Source organism: Balaenoptera musculus, chromosome 10 (assembly GCF_009873245.2).
Source record: "Balaenoptera musculus isolate JJ_BM4_2016_0621 chromosome 10, mBalMus1.pri.v3, whole genome shotgun sequence".
NCBI lineage: Eukaryota > Metazoa > Chordata > Mammalia > Artiodactyla > Balaenopteridae > Balaenoptera > Balaenoptera musculus.
Window position 1 is genome coordinate 26,130,164 of NC_045794.1, and position 16,873 is coordinate 26,147,036.

Below are 16,873 nucleotides of genomic sequence, written 5' to 3' on the forward strand. Positions count from 1 at the left end.
GGCCTCCCTCTACCCTGTTCTACAGATAAAGAAACTCCTAACAGGCCAGTGTGAAAATCAGGAGCTAAATGCAGAGACTCAGATCTTCTAAACTTACGTTGTGTAAAAAATTACCCTTCTCCTGCCTGAGCAACTTTGGCTATCAATTAATTAGTAATATCTAATAATAATAATAATACTTACAACAATAAATATTCTGTAAAACAAATTATTTTGTTAATAGCTAAGTCCAATAACAAATGGGGAATGTGAAACTGTTCTTTGATGAGATATTACTATGACACTTTGGCATAATTTCTAAAACCAAAAATATAGTCATTTACTGTTCCTCCTTTTACTTTGATTTTCATAAAAATAAAAACAGAAATTGGCAGTCTTCTGAGAGTCCCAGGCCACAAAGTTCATCTGCAATTTTGGAAACAAAAATAAAGATAACCAAATGATTGGTATTTCCAAGTTGTTCTTGAACTGCTATCAAGCTTTCAGCTTCCAAAGGAAGAAACACTTCTAATACTTTTGTTCCCTAAAATATTAAAAATTTTAAAATCCAAGTCATCCTGCAGCAGTTCTTCTAGCAGGCTCATCTCATGAGTTTGGTAGAGCTGACCCACTGAGTCAGTGTAACTCAAGATAATACCTGAATATGTCAAAAATTAATTCAGCCATGGTTTCAAGTGGTGCTTTATGACAATTAAAATATAGCCTATAAATTACACCATGCCTTTTCATTTATAGAAAGTTTTGCATGTTAAAAAATAAGGCTGACTAAAAATTAAGATAAATGGTAATACTTGAGAACAAATGCCTAACATCTATAAACACGATGTAAACTGAATCTGAGCTACAGATTTTGTCATATCTGTTTTTAGATATAGCTTAGTTTGAAAGTAGAAAATCTAGACTATTTTAGGGAAATTTGGGTATCATAGGCAGTCTTCAGTTTCAACCTATTGTAGAATCTTGGGGTGGGGAGAAATCTTGGAGATTACCTAGTTCTGCCTCGTATCAGATGTCAGCATTCTATTTCCTGGCAATCCAGGGTATATTATTTATTCATAGTACAAAGTATAGGAGAGTTTTTGTAAACAGTGTGTTAGTTATCTACAGCACCATAACAAATTGTCACCAGACTTAGCAGCTAAAAACAACAACTGTTTATTGTCTCACGGTTTCTGAGAGTCAGGAATCCAGGAGTGGCTTACTTGGATGATTATGATTTAGGGTCCCTCATGAGGTTATAGTCAAGCTGCCAGCTAGGCCTGTGGCCTCGGAAGACTTGACAAATTTGAAGCATCTGCTTCCTAATTTACGCATGTGTCTCCTGGCAGGAGGCTTCAGTTCCTCACCATGTGGTCCTCACCGTTGGGCTGCTCATGACATGGTTCCCACCAGAGCACATGGAGAGAGGAGGAGGGAGAGAGAAAACACACCCAAGATGTAAGTCACAGATTTTCATAACCTAATCTTGGAAGTGACATGCCGTAACTCCTACATGCTATTGCTCTCACAGTCTAACCATGGGACAGCGTGAGAAGGAACAACCCAAGGGATATCAAAGTTCATTGGGGGTCATCATGCAGGCTGGCTACCACAAGCAAAGAAGAAGAATCCAACTGGAGTCACACAACTCTAGATCCAAAGTTTAGGCTGTACCATGTTCTTCAAATCTTGGTTGAAAAGAGAGGTTGAAGGCCTGTCAGATGCAGGCACAATGAGAGAGTAAACAATCTGCTTATTTAAGTTGTCTCTGCCTTCAGAGAATCTCTGGCGATAGTGCCCAACCACAACCCCACGAAGGGGCTGGCCAGAGGGAGTGGCCTGGAGCACCCGCTGTAAGGAGGGCTGAAACCTCACTGGGACACACGGGAAACGTGGTGCCAGGCAATGAACCTTTCCATACAACTCCTCCTTTAACTATGAAATGAACACTAGTCTCGTTCCCACCAAAGTAGACAACACCCTCATGAAAAAATAAATACTTCTTGCTGGCATCTACCAATGTTGAACATTCTAATTTATGTGAAAAAGCCCCCAATCCTGGCACCACCTAGCTGAGGGTTGTCCGACATCAGCAGCTGCGGGGAGCTAAAAATTAGGAAATTGAATTTGTAGTTTTGGTTATTGGGAATGACCAATATTGGGTTATCTGGCTTGGAAAACTGTAATAAATGCATAAAGTTTCTTATTTTGAAAATAGAAGTATACGATTTTTATTAATAAAAAATCAGTTTCTCCCCAACTCCACCAAATAAATAGAGCAAATACTTAACAAAGTATTTAAATAAAGTTCTTAAATACTTAAAGGGGAGATCAAATTATTGGCCTCCTTTAAATATTTGTTTGACTGTAGCCAGGCAAGTAACTAATTCGATTTTAGGTGGGATATATTGAGTCCTCCTGAATTCTCCAATGTAGCTATTACCAGGGTCTTCTTTGGGGGGACCTGGTACCAATGATAAACCCACTGCAAGCAAAACACTGTGCTCGGTGCTGGGGTTTCAGTAGTGAGGAGGACACAGCCTTGGCTCAGACAGCTTATATTGTACATTATTTGATTATAAGTGGGAGACATGATTCAAAGTTGACTTAGGGGCCCTTGGAGCAGAAAGGCTTCTATAAGGAAGTAATATTTATGTTCCAAAGTGAAGATGAAGAGGAATTTATCAGGTAAAGGACAGAGGGGAAGAGAAGAAAAGAGCATCAGTGAGCCTGGAGGGAGAAGAACCCAGTGAATTGGAGGCAGAAGGCAGTGAGAAAAGGATGAGAGAGTTGAGGTAGGGCCAATCACTCAGGGGCTTTGGGGCCACGTTAATGATTTTATCTGCATCCTAAAAGCCGCTGAGAGGTCTTCATCTCTCAGGTTAATGATACAACCAAGATTTGCATTTTGAAAAATCATTCTGCCTACCTTGTGACTAGGTAAGGCAGTGAGGTGGGCCTAAGAGTGGAGGTAAGGGATGAGGGTCAAGCTGCAGCAGGAGACAATGACTGCAAAGGGGGAGAAGTGAGGGGACTGTCCTCACTCACTAGGCAGTGAGAATGGTGTGTCACTCCTAACTAAGAGCTCTGTGGGGGACACAGGTGCCCAGGAGGTCTTGCTGGGTAGTTCTCATCCTCCCCAGGTTTTCCCTTCATGCCCAAGGAAGTCTTTTGGAAAAGTCTCCGTAAGGTCACTCCTGCCTGACTTGCTCTCAGCTCCAGGCATATTCCAAACACTCTGGGAAGCCGCCAACTCCTAGCTCTTGGGAGGCCCCCGTGTACTTGTGAAATCTTTTTTTCAAATTAGGTGATCTCCAAGGTGAACTTCCTCTCAGATACCCTGCAGGGAGCATGTGCATTCGCTCACCTCCCCACTTGATGTCAGAGCCTTGTACACCTCTCCTCCCTCTGCCAGCACTGCTGTCTGCCCCAGACTCTCCTACTGCCCAGCCACTCAAAGTTCTGTTGCATACACACCTCTACAGGATCAGCCACAGTTGCGCCGTTTATGCTTCTTCCTAAAAACATAGTCCAACCTTTTTTTCATTGATTGTGTGGCCTTACTCACTCGTGGACTGTCTGAGAAGTTTCCAACCCACTCGTACACTGATCTCGATGGAGAGAGTGAAACGGGGACAGGAAGGGTTACCATTTAAGGCTTATCTGAAATGATTTTTTTTATAGATAAAACGTGCCTACACACATGTATACATACATACAAATGCTGGTGGTCTCTGATCACATGGCCAAGTTCTCCTTGATTTCCTCCATAAATTTATTACAATTTTCAGTCTCCCCTGCTGAATAGAAAACTGGACTATAATTCACTATATTAAATAAATGACATAATTTCATTGTTTTCTTTCTTTGGAATTTTCACTGATTAACAATTTACCGGTTCAGTGTGGTCTTAACATAAATTAGAGGTGGGGAGGAGGAGCTTATTGTCATGCTAGGTAAACATTTGAGAATCAAAAGGCCAGCACTTACCATTCCACTCCTAATTTGATGGCAGCCCATCAGAAAATGGCTCCACCTCAGGCATTTTCTCCTTTCCTTCAAGGTCCTGATGTGGTTGAATGACCTTGCTTTTTCAGAGCTTCTGCAGCTCTTATTTGGATAACTTGGTTTACGAGACGAGCTCTAGCCCCCAACCACTCCTCAGTCTTTAGCTGTTCCTGATGAGCCCTTGTTACCCTCCCAGACCTTGCTCCAGGTCCCCAGGAGTCAGGAAAACACACACTGATGGGTTTTTATCACCTGCATAAAGCACCTCCACATTTCAGAAAACATTTCACACAGAGGAGTTCAGGATCCTGGGAATCAGTCTGCATTTTATTTTACAGTACATTCATATGAGTTCCTGCCTTTCCAAGGTAATCATATCACATTCAGGTTAGCACTGCTGGTAACAAAACTGTACAACTACCCTGGCTTCAAAAACAAGATAGGATGATACACATTAACACTTCTTTCCCTTTAATACTGCAGAAGACAATACATCACACAAAAAAAATCACATGCCTTTTACAGTCCAGTGTGAAGGCATGTTACTTATGTTAAAATTAAATCATTAGGGACATGAGGAGAAAAAGAAGAGCTTCAAAGCTTAAGATGTCTACAATCTCCCCCATGCCATCTTTCTCTTCTAACCGCCAGCTGGCACATTCAGCATCAATGCCTTCGGAAGAGGGGGCAGAAGAAAGCAGAGGATCATGTAACTCTGAAACTCAGGGCTTCTTGGGCTACTTCTGTAAAAAACTACTTAAATAACCTAAAATTCTAAAAAGAGTTCATATTAACAAGGGATGGTAATATAGAAAGCACCTGGAGAAAATTCCTCCAGTGACTTATGGAAAATATAAGCTGCAAACATTTCACAAAAACGGACAACTGTTATCATATCCGGAAATATATTAAATTCTGAAAATCCACTTTCACTTTACTGAATGAAAACACTGTGACCCATGTTCTGGTGTTGAATCAGTTCAGAAAAACAGCTGTAACCTCCATCTGCAATATTTATCATGGGCTATCTTGCATCATTACCATGTCAGAGTGCAGCTGACTGATATCCCCAGCCCTTGAAAAATATAAGAAGCCAAACTGAGCTATAATAAAAACTAGGACAGATTAGATAGGAGAAAATTCAGATGTGTGAGAAAGCAAGAAGTTAGATTTACTTGGGTCTTTTTCCTAGATAAAAAATATTGTTACAAAATGTTTTGGACCCGGGTCCAACACAGCTGGAATGATAAGTTACTGAAAATGCAAGCCCCCATCCAGAAAGACAGTGTGCTTATGTAGCACCTTTCTCATAGAAGTCCACTGTGCTTTAGTATAACTGTCAATTAATTGCATAATTAAATACATGATTCAGAATATACTTGGACTGATTGTTAATTCCAGTGACGAAAGAGTCCCTGCCACTTGCTGCCAAGAAATTTTTGAGTCCTGAACTTATTAGGTTATGAATGAAATCGATATTCATATAGGCTGACTCAAAAGAAATACCACCCCTTTCAGGGCTGAAAAATATGATGGAAGAGAGAATAAGACACTTCTTAGGAAAGCCACATCTTTAGGAAAAAACACCTTATGAAAAACCAGAGCCAGTGCATATTGTACAACCCCTGAAGAAAGCCCCCAGCAGCAGTGGGGAGCAAGGGGAGCAGTGATGATTTTGAAACCAGAGTGACTTGTAGCTAACTTCCTAACAGTAAATTCACATAGTGAAATGCAGAATAAGTCAACATATAGCCAAGGTTTACATTTATCTAGAAATATGTTTTATGCCTTAAAAAAAATTGCAATGCACTCCAAAAAAATTTTTTCAGATAATTCATGTACAACAGAAGGCACTGTTATTCGCATAAATCCATTGATTCTGCATGGCAAAACCTGAGACGTGCAATTCCATCCAATCCTCTAAAACCACCTTGGTCATTCATCCTTTGGAGCATATGCTTTGTCCTTTGCAGTCCAATGATTTTGTTGTTCTTTAATTTCATACATTACAGTAGCTGCTTAAAATATATATTTCAGGGTGAGAAAGGTCAAAGGGGATGCAGGGGTGGAGAAAGGTGCTGCCGGACGCCAGGCAGTAACTGGCACAGCAGGTGGCACAAAAAGCAGCCCCGGCTCCCCTTGACCCTCTCCTTCCGGCTGACGTACCATGTAGCGATGACATTTGGTCGGTTGATCTTCCTTCTTTCAGTTGTTGGTGGGCATAGTCCCAAAGTTAAATGCAGAGAGGACTCCTTTGTTTTCAAAGGTGAAGCCTCCCTGTTGTTCAATCTTCTTCTTTGCCTCTAGCATTTGCCAAGAGAAAGGGGTGAAAAGAGAAGAGTATTTAAGGTGACAAAGTTGGAAATAACCTCAAAGGAGCCAGATTCTTTAGAGTTAGTACTGTGAAGGAATGTGAATCGTGGTATTAATTATTCTGCCCAATTGAACATTAGCCTTTAATAAACCCGTGTCAGTAAGTACCATCGTCTTGGTGTCTGGGGATGCAGAACCAGCAGATATGGAACACACGGATACAGAGGGCCCACTGCACCACACCATTTTAACAGGGGACACGAGCATCCTCAGATTTTGGTATCCAAGGCAGGTCAGGGAAACAATCCCCTCCCACAGATACCAAAGGAAGACTGTAGTTATATTTTCTATCTTGGAAAGACTATTTGCTAAAACTGAGCAAAATAAAAACAAGGCTCAAAGCTAGTGTCTATTGCTGAAAGGGCACACTGACTTCTCACATCAGGAGGGCCGATACAGAATCTGTACAGGACTTAAAGCCTAAATCCAAGCAGAAGAACCTGGGTTCTAAACTCTAGATTCCTACTCCATGATGTTCCCCACTAAAATACTTTTGTAATTACAAAATCTTCCATTAATTTTCTAGGAGTGACCATAATAACGTCTGTGTAAAATAATTTCTCCAGCTCAAAAACTGAAAATCAATGAGAATCACCAACACATAAAGCCCAACAAATAGAAATGGAGAGTATTTCATTTCTAGGAATACAAGCTCCCTGCAAGAACTCATAAAATGCTTTTGACCCATCTGTTGTTTAGATGTTTAGGTCGGTGACCCAGCTGATTAACTCTCCCTCAGCAAGATTCATCCCAACCTTTACATCTTACCTTTGGCTCCAAAATAGGATAAGGGTGTGAATAAGAACACCACTAAAGACACATTAACACATGGTGTTTCACAGAGCTAAGATATCACGAATGATTAAAAAGATCATACAATAATGATAATTCCTTATTATCTTGAAAGGTTGGCCTCTAACAATTTTTAGAACAGTATTTAGGTGCCACCAGGCTCGTAAAATAAAAGCTGACTACTGGCACTCTGACACATGCACTCCGATCTAGAAATCATGCTGGCTGACCTGCTACCGTCCTTCGGTGCTCGGCCAGTGTGTACACCTCCTGTAGCGCCCTCCTCTGATCCTCACTGAGCGGTGCCATCAGCAGTTGGTACCAGGCAGCATCCCGATTCTGCACAGCTGTTGTATTTTGGGGGTGTGTTGAGGGAGAAGGAAAAATAAAGGAGTCCAATGACAATTACTATTTCAGAGAATAACTAATAGCACAATCAAATTACAATGCAATGATCACAGACAATAGGTGATAAAACTTATTCCAACAAAGGATTACTCCTGAGTACTCACTTTAGTACTTGACCTACGTGGGGCTATAAAGGAAGGTTGGGACATCACAAATCTCTGCTTTGCCTAGTTCTCTGCCTCCCTCCCCATCTCCTCTTCTTCCTGGGTTTTTATGAACTATGAATGCTGCCTAAAATCCAGATCTTGGGAAACACCTTACTCACTTGTTACCATTTTCCTCAGGAATTCTCATGCTACCTGCTCCTTCAGCATCACTTCTATACCAAAAACTCAAATTTGTACCTTTAGGCAAAATTGTTCCCTAAGCCTCCTGGACTTTTACTTTGGATAGCTCACCTCAAACTCAGTACAACTGTAACCAAATTTAACATTTTACCTCCCAAACCCTCCTTATCTCCCCATTTCCATCACTAGTTCTATCAGTCTCCTAGTCAACCACTGCAAATGCCTAACATCTTTAATCATGCTCTCTCCACATCCAATTCTGTGCTGCTTTCTTGATGTCTTTCACTGATACGCTTTTTCCCATCAAATGCCATCCTCCCACTCCAGGGCCCTATTACTCCTAAATCAATAAAGTAATTTCCTAACGCTTGGTTCCCGAGTCTAGCCCCCTTTAGTTCTTTTTGGACATCATCATCCGATAATACCCCTGAAGGAAACTACTATATCCCCAAGGTCACCTCTTTATAGAAAAACATTCAAAAACACTCTAATGGGCAATGGGATAAAGACAATCTCAGTCCAGAATTCAAGACTGGGGGACTTCCCTGGCGGTCCAGTGGTTAAGACCCCTGCTTCCATTGCAGGGGGCATAGGTTCGATCCCTGGTCAGGGAACTAAGATCCCGCATGCTGCACGGCCAAAAAGAAAAAGGAAGAAAAACCCCACCAGATTTCAAGGCTGGTACAATTTTACTACTTCACAGAGACTTTAAGCAGTGGTCCCTATAAGCTGACTGAGCCAAAGCTGGCTGCCTATCTCTTGAGGAGCATTTTCAAAATACATATCCTGAGATCCCACCCAAGACCTAAGAGCTTCTTTGTTGCCTATGATGCACACCCAGGTCTGGAAGTAGCTGCCTTAGAGCGTACCCTCCGCATTCCAGTCTCCACATTTATACTCTTCTCTTCCTCAAGCTTTGGAATATCATTCCCTGTACTCTCTACCTCTTGTTCCTGCTGAATTTCAATAAATCATAGAGGTGGTTCATTAATGGTATTTGTAACAACCAATACATTGGCATACTAAATAATGCCAATATATTACACTACCATTGCCTTGTTAGTAACAATATTTTATACACAACGATGTTCAATTTAATATTGCTTGTAAAAAAAAACCCTGGGAATATCTTATATGTCCATCAGTGGAAATAAGCTAAATTATGGTACTACCATAGAAATATGATGTAACTGTAAAACAACCTATTTAGGGGGATTTTTTCATTATAATTTGTTTATAATAATTTTCTAAATGCTTTCATTGGCTTATTATTTATTTTTAATTCTATAAGTTTTCCATTTATATCTTTCATTCTTCTACTGGGTTATTGGTCTTATTCATTTATAGAAGGCCTTTGTAATCTGTGGGTCTTAAGCCTATGACATGTACATGACAAATATTTTCTCCCAATCTTTGAGTACTTTAACTGTATTTCTAGTGTCCTTTGCTGTACAAAATTGGTAAATTGCTTATGTAGTAAAAATCTACTCTCTAATGGACTCTGTTCGTTCACATGGGGATTGTGAATTGCTAATAAGTTTATGGCCACAATTTTTAAGCAACATATGTGAGATAATTCATTCTGCAAAAATCCTTATCCATTTATATCTAGAGGATGAACAATATACGCAGATACTCTTGCCTGTAATTACTTTTGTGAGTATACCCTGCAGCCTCACCCTGCCACTTTACAATGATTATGGTTGCTGGGATTGGATGATGGATGTTTCATTATGCTATTTGCTCTCATTTTGTGTATGTTCGGGGATTTCTGTAATTAAAAATAAATTAAAAATTTAAAGGGAATCTAAACCAATTTGGGGGACGATCCCAAAACAACTTCTAATAGATGGAAATGAAAAACATATCTGAAGACTCAGGGAGTAACAACATACTCAGCAGGGCTTGTGTAAAAAATTGATATTCATCCACACTATTGTCAAGGTCCAGTGGAGTGCTGAATCCCTCAAGGGCAGTTTCTTCCAATACTTCTTCATCCCAGTCATCATCATCTTCCTCCTCATCTTCACCTCTTCCATTATTTGACTGCATTGCTTGAGCAGTTATATTCGTCTCCTCTTCATCACTTGAAATCTCTTCTGTGAATCCATTATTTATTTAAAAGGAATCAAACCACATAAGGACAAAATATAAATTCCATAAAGAAAATAAAAATTATAAATGACATTCTAGAAATGGAAAAACTACCAAATAATTTTACGTAAAATTATAAAAATAAACCTTATCTTTACTGTAGTTGCTAAACTGAAAATGACTTTATCCTCCTCACTCAAAACAACTTCTAACTATCTCTAAAGACGAACATTATTACTGTTTTACTATGGCTGTTTCACATCCATTAATATAAAATATACTATTTAGCCACAGATTCCCAAATTAACGTTTTTGTCAAAAAAGACATAAAATGATTACGTATTCAGTGCATGTGTTTTAAATAACAATGACCTCCCACTGAGAATTTGAGTCTCTTAGCAATTAACTAAGTTGATTATGAACTGCTCGGAAATGCTCAAATGAAGAGGTCATTTCTGCTAATAGAAACAGAAAAACATAGAAATACAGAGGAAAAATAATTAGCTATATGTGGGTTAAAAAAATTGAAAGCTGAATTGTATATCCCCATAGATTCAGTTTCTATTTTCAGGGCTGGTCTGTTCCAAGCAGTTAGTCCAGTATTATAAATAACCGGAAGACAGTAAATGCAGAACGAAATCAACCTAAGAGGAGAAACCTGGAGTAAACCCAAACCAGGCAATATTAATCTAAACCTAGTTCTATAAAATGCACCATACTGAAGCAACTGGATTCCACTGCAAGGTAGTTTTAGGGATAATGCAAGAAACCATAGTTTTGACCACATACATGGAAAAAAAAAAATATATATATATATATATATGTATAATAACAAAGATAGCAAGAGAAACCTTCACTGGTTAATCATCCTACACCTCAGTAGGAAATTCAACAAGAAAGTCTGGGAAATTACTAGAAAATTTCCCTCGAGTCATAATAATTATAACCCATTAGAGAGCAAAGCAAGAAATTATAAAGAATGCAATGTACTGAAAAAAAGAATTCTGTGATTGTCTGCATATATTTAGCAAAATAAACAATTACAAGAGACTCACTTCAGAGCTAAAGACATACACAGTATGAAAGTGAGGGGATGGAAAAATATATTTCATGCAATGGAAACAACAAGAAAGAAGGGGTAGCAATACGCATATCAGATAAAGTAGACTTTAAAACAAAGGCTATAACAAAAGACAAAATAGGGCATTATATAATGATAAAAGGATCAATACAAGAAGAGAATATAACATTTGTTAACATATACACATCTAAATATATAAAACAAATATTAACAGACTAAAAGGGAGAAATTGACAATAATACAATAATAGGAGGAAACTTTAACAACCCACTTACATCACTGGACAGACCATCCAGACAGAAAATCAGTAAGGAAATAGTAGTCTTAAATGACACATTAGACCAGTTGGACTTAATAGGTATCTACAGGACATTACATCCCAAAATGGCAGAATACACATTCTTTTCAAGTGCACATGGAACATTCTCCAGGAGACAACACATGCTAGGCCACAAAACAAGTCTCAACAAATTTAAGGGGATAGAAATTATATTAAGCATTTTTTCCAACCACAGCAGTATGAAACTAGAAATCAATTATAGGTAGAAAAATGGGAAAAACATAAACATATGGAGACTAAACAACATGCTACTAAAACACCAATGGATGAATGAAGAAATCAAAGAGGAAATCAGAAAATACCTTGAGACAAACGAAAATAAAAACAGAACTTTCTGAAATCTACAGGACACAGCAAAAGCAGTTCTAATAGGGAAGTTTATAGCAATTCAGGCCTACCTCAAGAAACAAGAGAATCAAAAAAACAAACAACCCAGTCCAAAAATGGGCAGAAGACCTAAACAGACATTTCTCCAAAGAAGATATACAGATTGCCAACAAACACATGAAAGAATGCTCAACATCATTAATCATTAGAGAAATGTAAATCAAAACTACAATGAGGTATCATCTCACACCAGTCAGAATGGTCATCATCAAAAAATCTACAAACAATAAATGCTGGAGAGGGTGTGGAGAAAAGGGATCCCTCTTGCACTGTTGGTGGGAATGTAAATTGATACAGCCACTATGGAGAACAGTATGGAGGTTCCTTAAAAAACTAAAAATAGAACTACCATATGACCCAGCAATCCCACTACTGGGCATATACGCTGAGAAAACCATAATTCAAAAAGAGTCATGTACCAAAATGTTCATTGCAGCTCTATTTACAATAGCCAGGACATGGAAGCAACCTAAGTGTCCATCGACAGATGAATGGATAAAGAAGATGTGGCACATATATACAGTGGAATATTACTCAGCCATAAAACGGAACGAAACTGAGTTATTTGTAATGAGGTGGATGGACCTAGAGACTGTCATTCAGAGTGAAGCAAGTCAGAAAGAGAAAAACAAATACCGTATGCTAACACATATATATGGAATCTAAAAAGAAAAAAAAAAAGGTCATGAAGAACCTAGGGGCAAGACAGAAATAAAGATGCAGACCTACTAGAGAATGGACTTGAGGATACGGGGAGGGGGAAGAGTAAGCTGGGACAAAGTGAGAGAGTGGCATGGACATACATACAGTACCAAACGTAAAATAGATCGCTAGTGGGAAGCAGCCGCATAGCACAGGGAGATCAGCTCGGTGCTCTGTGACCACGTAGAGGGGTGGGATAGGGAGGGTGGGAGGGAGGGAGATGCAAGAGGGAAGAGATATGGGGACATATGTATATGTATAACTGATTCACTTTGTTATAAAGCAGAAACTAACACACCATTGTTAAGCAATTATACTCCAATAAAGATGTTAAAAAAAATGCAAAAAAAAAAAAAAAAAAAGAAACAAGAGAAATCTCAAATAAACAACCTAACCTACCACCTAAAGGAATTTAAAAAATAAGAACAAAGCCCAAAGTCAGAAGAAGGAAGGAAATTATAAACTTCAGAGAGGGAACAAATAAAATAGAGACCAAAAAAAAGTAGAAAAGATCAAGAGCTATTTTTTTTGAAAAATAAACAAAATTAATAAGCTGTTAGCCAGGCTCATTAAGAAAAAAAGAGAGAGGGCCCAAATAAATAAAACAAGTAATGAAAGAGGAGAAATTACAACTGATATCACAGAGATACCAAAAAATCATAAGTGAATACTACAAATATTTATATGCCAACAAATTAGACAACCTAGAAGGAATGGAAACATTTCTAGAAACATACAATATTCCAAGACCAAATCAGGAAGATATAGACAATCTGAATAAAGAGATCACTAGTAGTGAAACTGAATTCATAATAAAAAGACTCCCAGCAAACAGAAGTCCAGGACTGGATGGTTTAACATGAGAACTCTGCAAAATGTATAAAGAAAAGCTAATACCTATTCTTCTCAAACTATTCCAAAAAACTGAAGAGAACACTCCCAAATTCATTCTATGAGGCCACCAAAAGAAGACAAAGACACTACAAAAAAAGAAAGTTACAGGCCAATATCTCTGATGAATATAGATGCAAAAATCCTGAACAGAATATTAGCAAACCAAACTCAACAATTTATAAAAAGGATCATACACCACGATCCAGTGAGATTTATTCCAGGGATGCAAAGATGATTCAATATCCACAAATCAATCAATGTGATACACCACATTAAAAAAAAAAGAAAGAAAGGATAAAAATCACATGATCATCACAAGAGCTACAGAAAAAGCATTTGACAAAATTCAACATCCACTCATGACAAAAACTCTCATCAAAGTGGTTATAGAGGGAACATATCTCAACATAATAAAGGCCATTTATGACAAACCCACAGCTAACATCATACATGACAGTGAAAGCTAAAAGATTTTCCTCTAAAGATAAGGATATGCACTCTCGCCACTTCTATTTAACATACTATTGGAAATTCCAGCCACAGCCATCAGACAAGAAAAAGAAATCAAAGGCACCCAAGTTGGAAGGGAAGTAAAACTGTCACTATTTTCAGATGACAAAATACTATATACAGAAAACCCTAAAGTCTCCACTGAAAAGCTTTTAGAACTAATAAGTGAATTCAGTAAAGTTGCAGAAAGAGAAAGCAAGAAAACAATCCTGTTTAAAATTGCATCAAAAAGAATTAAAAACCTAGGAATAAACTTAACCAAGGAGGTGAAAGACCTCTACTCTGAAAATTATAAAACAATGATGAAGGAAATGAAAGATGATACAAAGAAATGGAAAGATATCCCACTTTCATGGATTGGAAGAATTAATATCATTAAAAAAATCCATACTACACAAAGCAATCCATAGATTTAATGCCTATCAAAATACCCATGATATCTTTCACAGAACTAGAACAAATCATCCTAAAATTTATTTGGAACCACAAAAGACCCTGAATTACCAAAGCAATCTTGACAAAAGAGAACAGAGCTAGAGTATCATGCTCCTTGATTTCAGACTATGCTACAAAGCTACAGTAATCAAAACAGTATAGTACTGGCACAAAAACAGACACATAGATCAATGAAACAGAATAGACAGCCCAGAAATAAACTTCTGCGTTTAGGGTTGATTCATCTCTGACAAAGGAGGCAAGAATATACAATGGGGAATATCACTTTCTTCAATAATAAGTGGTGCTGGGAAAACTGGACAGCTACATGCAAAAGAATGAGATTAGAACATTTTCTCACGCCATGTACAAAAATAAACTCAAAATGGATTAAAGACCTAAATGTATAACGAGAAACCATAAAACTCCTAGAAGAAAAAGAGAACACTCTTTGACATAAATTGTAGCAGTATTTTTGGGGGTCTGTCTCCTAAGGCAAAGGACACTAAAGCAAAAATAAACAAATGGGACCTAATTAAATTTAAAAGCTTTTGCACAGCAAAGGAAACCATCAACAAAATGAAAAGACAACCTATAAATGGGAGAAAATATTTGCAAATGATATGCTACAATAAGGGGTTAATATCCAAAATATATAAACAGTTCATACAACTCAATGTCAAAAAACTAAATGACCCAATTAAAAAATGGGCAGAAGACCTGAATAGCCATTTTTCCAAAGAAGACATACAGATGACCAACAGGCACATGAAAGACGTTCAACATTGCTAATCATTAGAGATATGCAAATCAAAACCACAATGAGATATCATCTCACCCCTCTTAGTAAGAATGGCTATCAACAAATAACAAATGTTGGCAAGAATATGGAGAAAAGGGAACCCTTGCACACTGTTGGTGGGGATGTAAATTGGTGCAGCCACTATGGAAAACAACATGAAGATTTCTCAAAAAACTAAAAGTATGATCCAGCAATTTCACTGCTAGATATATATCCAAAGAAAACAAAAACACTAATTCAAAATGATACACACATGCCAAAGTTCACAGCAGCATTATTTACAACAACCAAGATAAGGAAGCAACCCAAATGTTCATCAACAAATGAATGGATAATGAAGATGCAGTGAGATATGTGATGGAATATTACTCAGCCATAAAAAAGAATGAAATTTTGCCATTTGCAACAACATGGATAGACCTGGAGGATATTATGCTTAATGAAGTATGTCAGAGAAAGAAAAATACTGTATGTTACACTTATATGTGGAACATAAAAAATAAAAGAAACAAATGAATATAACAAAACAGAAACAGACTCACAGATACAGAGAAAAAACTAGTAGTTACCACTGGGGAGAGGTAAGTAGGGAGGGGCAAAATAGAGTAGAATATTAAGAGGTACAAACTCCTAAGTATAAAATAAATAAGCACAAGGATATATTGTACAGCACACAGAATACAGCCAACATTTTATAATAACTTAAAACACAGTATAATCTATAAAAACAGTGAATCACTATGTATGCTGTACACCTGAAACTAATATAATATTGCAAATCAACTATACTTCAATAATAAATAGATAAATAAAGTTATGAATTGTTTATTCCTAGAATTTTCCATTTAATATTTTTAGACAACTGAAAGCATGAAACCAAAATTGTGGTAAGAAGGGACTACTATAATTAAGTCAACCAAACCCAAAATATTTGTTAAACGTGTAACAGGCCAAGAAATGTACACCTGTTTAATGTTTCCAAATAGACTAACACTCAAAGAAAACACATACTCAAATCACAATCAATTCTAGCATTCACTGCAATTAGAACACTTTACCATTTTCTTCCATATCAGCTTTCTCTGCTTTTGAGCGATCTTCCCGGTTTACCAGTTGTTTGGTAGCACAGACCTGCTTTAGGCCAAGGAAAAGGAAAAGAATTGAGGGCACAATCTGTCCCACCACAGCATCTACTCCAGGAGGTCGATTTTGCAATTCCAAAAGAATACTCAGTCCTATTATACACATCTTCCGGTCATGATGCCTACAAATTATAAAGGCGAAAAAAATGTGCACATGAGAAATGAGAACAAATGCTGAAGAAATTACAAAAAGAAATGTCCAAAGGTGTACTCTAAGGTTCATTCACTGGAGTTACACAGAGGTATCTCCATTTTGTACTATATGAAATCCTATGTAAATCAAGTTTTGTAAACCAATTATCATCATCAAAGACCTATGGGAGTCTGCAATTAATATGGTGAGTCTTGTGTAATATCAATTTATGATAATACAAATGCTGTATCTGGGCCTTAGCATAACAACTTTTATTAAAACAAGAATACCTGTATATGACAGCATAAAATTCCTATCCAATGGAAAAAATGAGGAGTCCCTTCGACTTTGTCTTCATTGGATTGGTGTACAAGGTATCTTGGCACATACACTGTACACTAACCCCAGGTGCCAAAAGCACCTCCAAAATCTCAGCATCTAATAAGCTGAATGTAATAGCTATAAGTAAGTCTATTAAATGTCCTGTTCTATAAAACAGGATAAGG

General features: G+C 37.7%; 1 protein-coding gene across 3 annotated transcripts in view; it reads right to left on the reverse strand.

Moving 5' to 3' along the window:
• Positions 1 to 4,293: 4,293 nt before the first annotated feature.
• The window catches only part of IPO8 (importin 8), a 68,147-nt gene continuing 55,567 nt past the window's right edge, over positions 4,294 to 16,873 (reverse strand). For all 3 annotated transcript variants that reach the window (XM_036866661.1, XM_036866658.1, XM_036866659.1), the window contains 4 exons: positions 16,151 to 16,356; positions 9,743 to 9,946; positions 7,383 to 7,499; positions 4,294 to 6,290 (listed from right to left, as the gene is read on the reverse strand). In XM_036866661.1, coding sequence (XP_036722556.1) covers positions 6,193 to 6,290; positions 7,383 to 7,499; positions 9,743 to 9,946; positions 16,151 to 16,356 — 625 coding nt within the window. In that variant the 3' untranslated portion in view covers positions 4,294 to 6,192. The remainder of the gene's footprint in view (positions 6,291 to 7,382; positions 7,500 to 9,742; positions 9,947 to 16,150; positions 16,357 to 16,873) is intronic.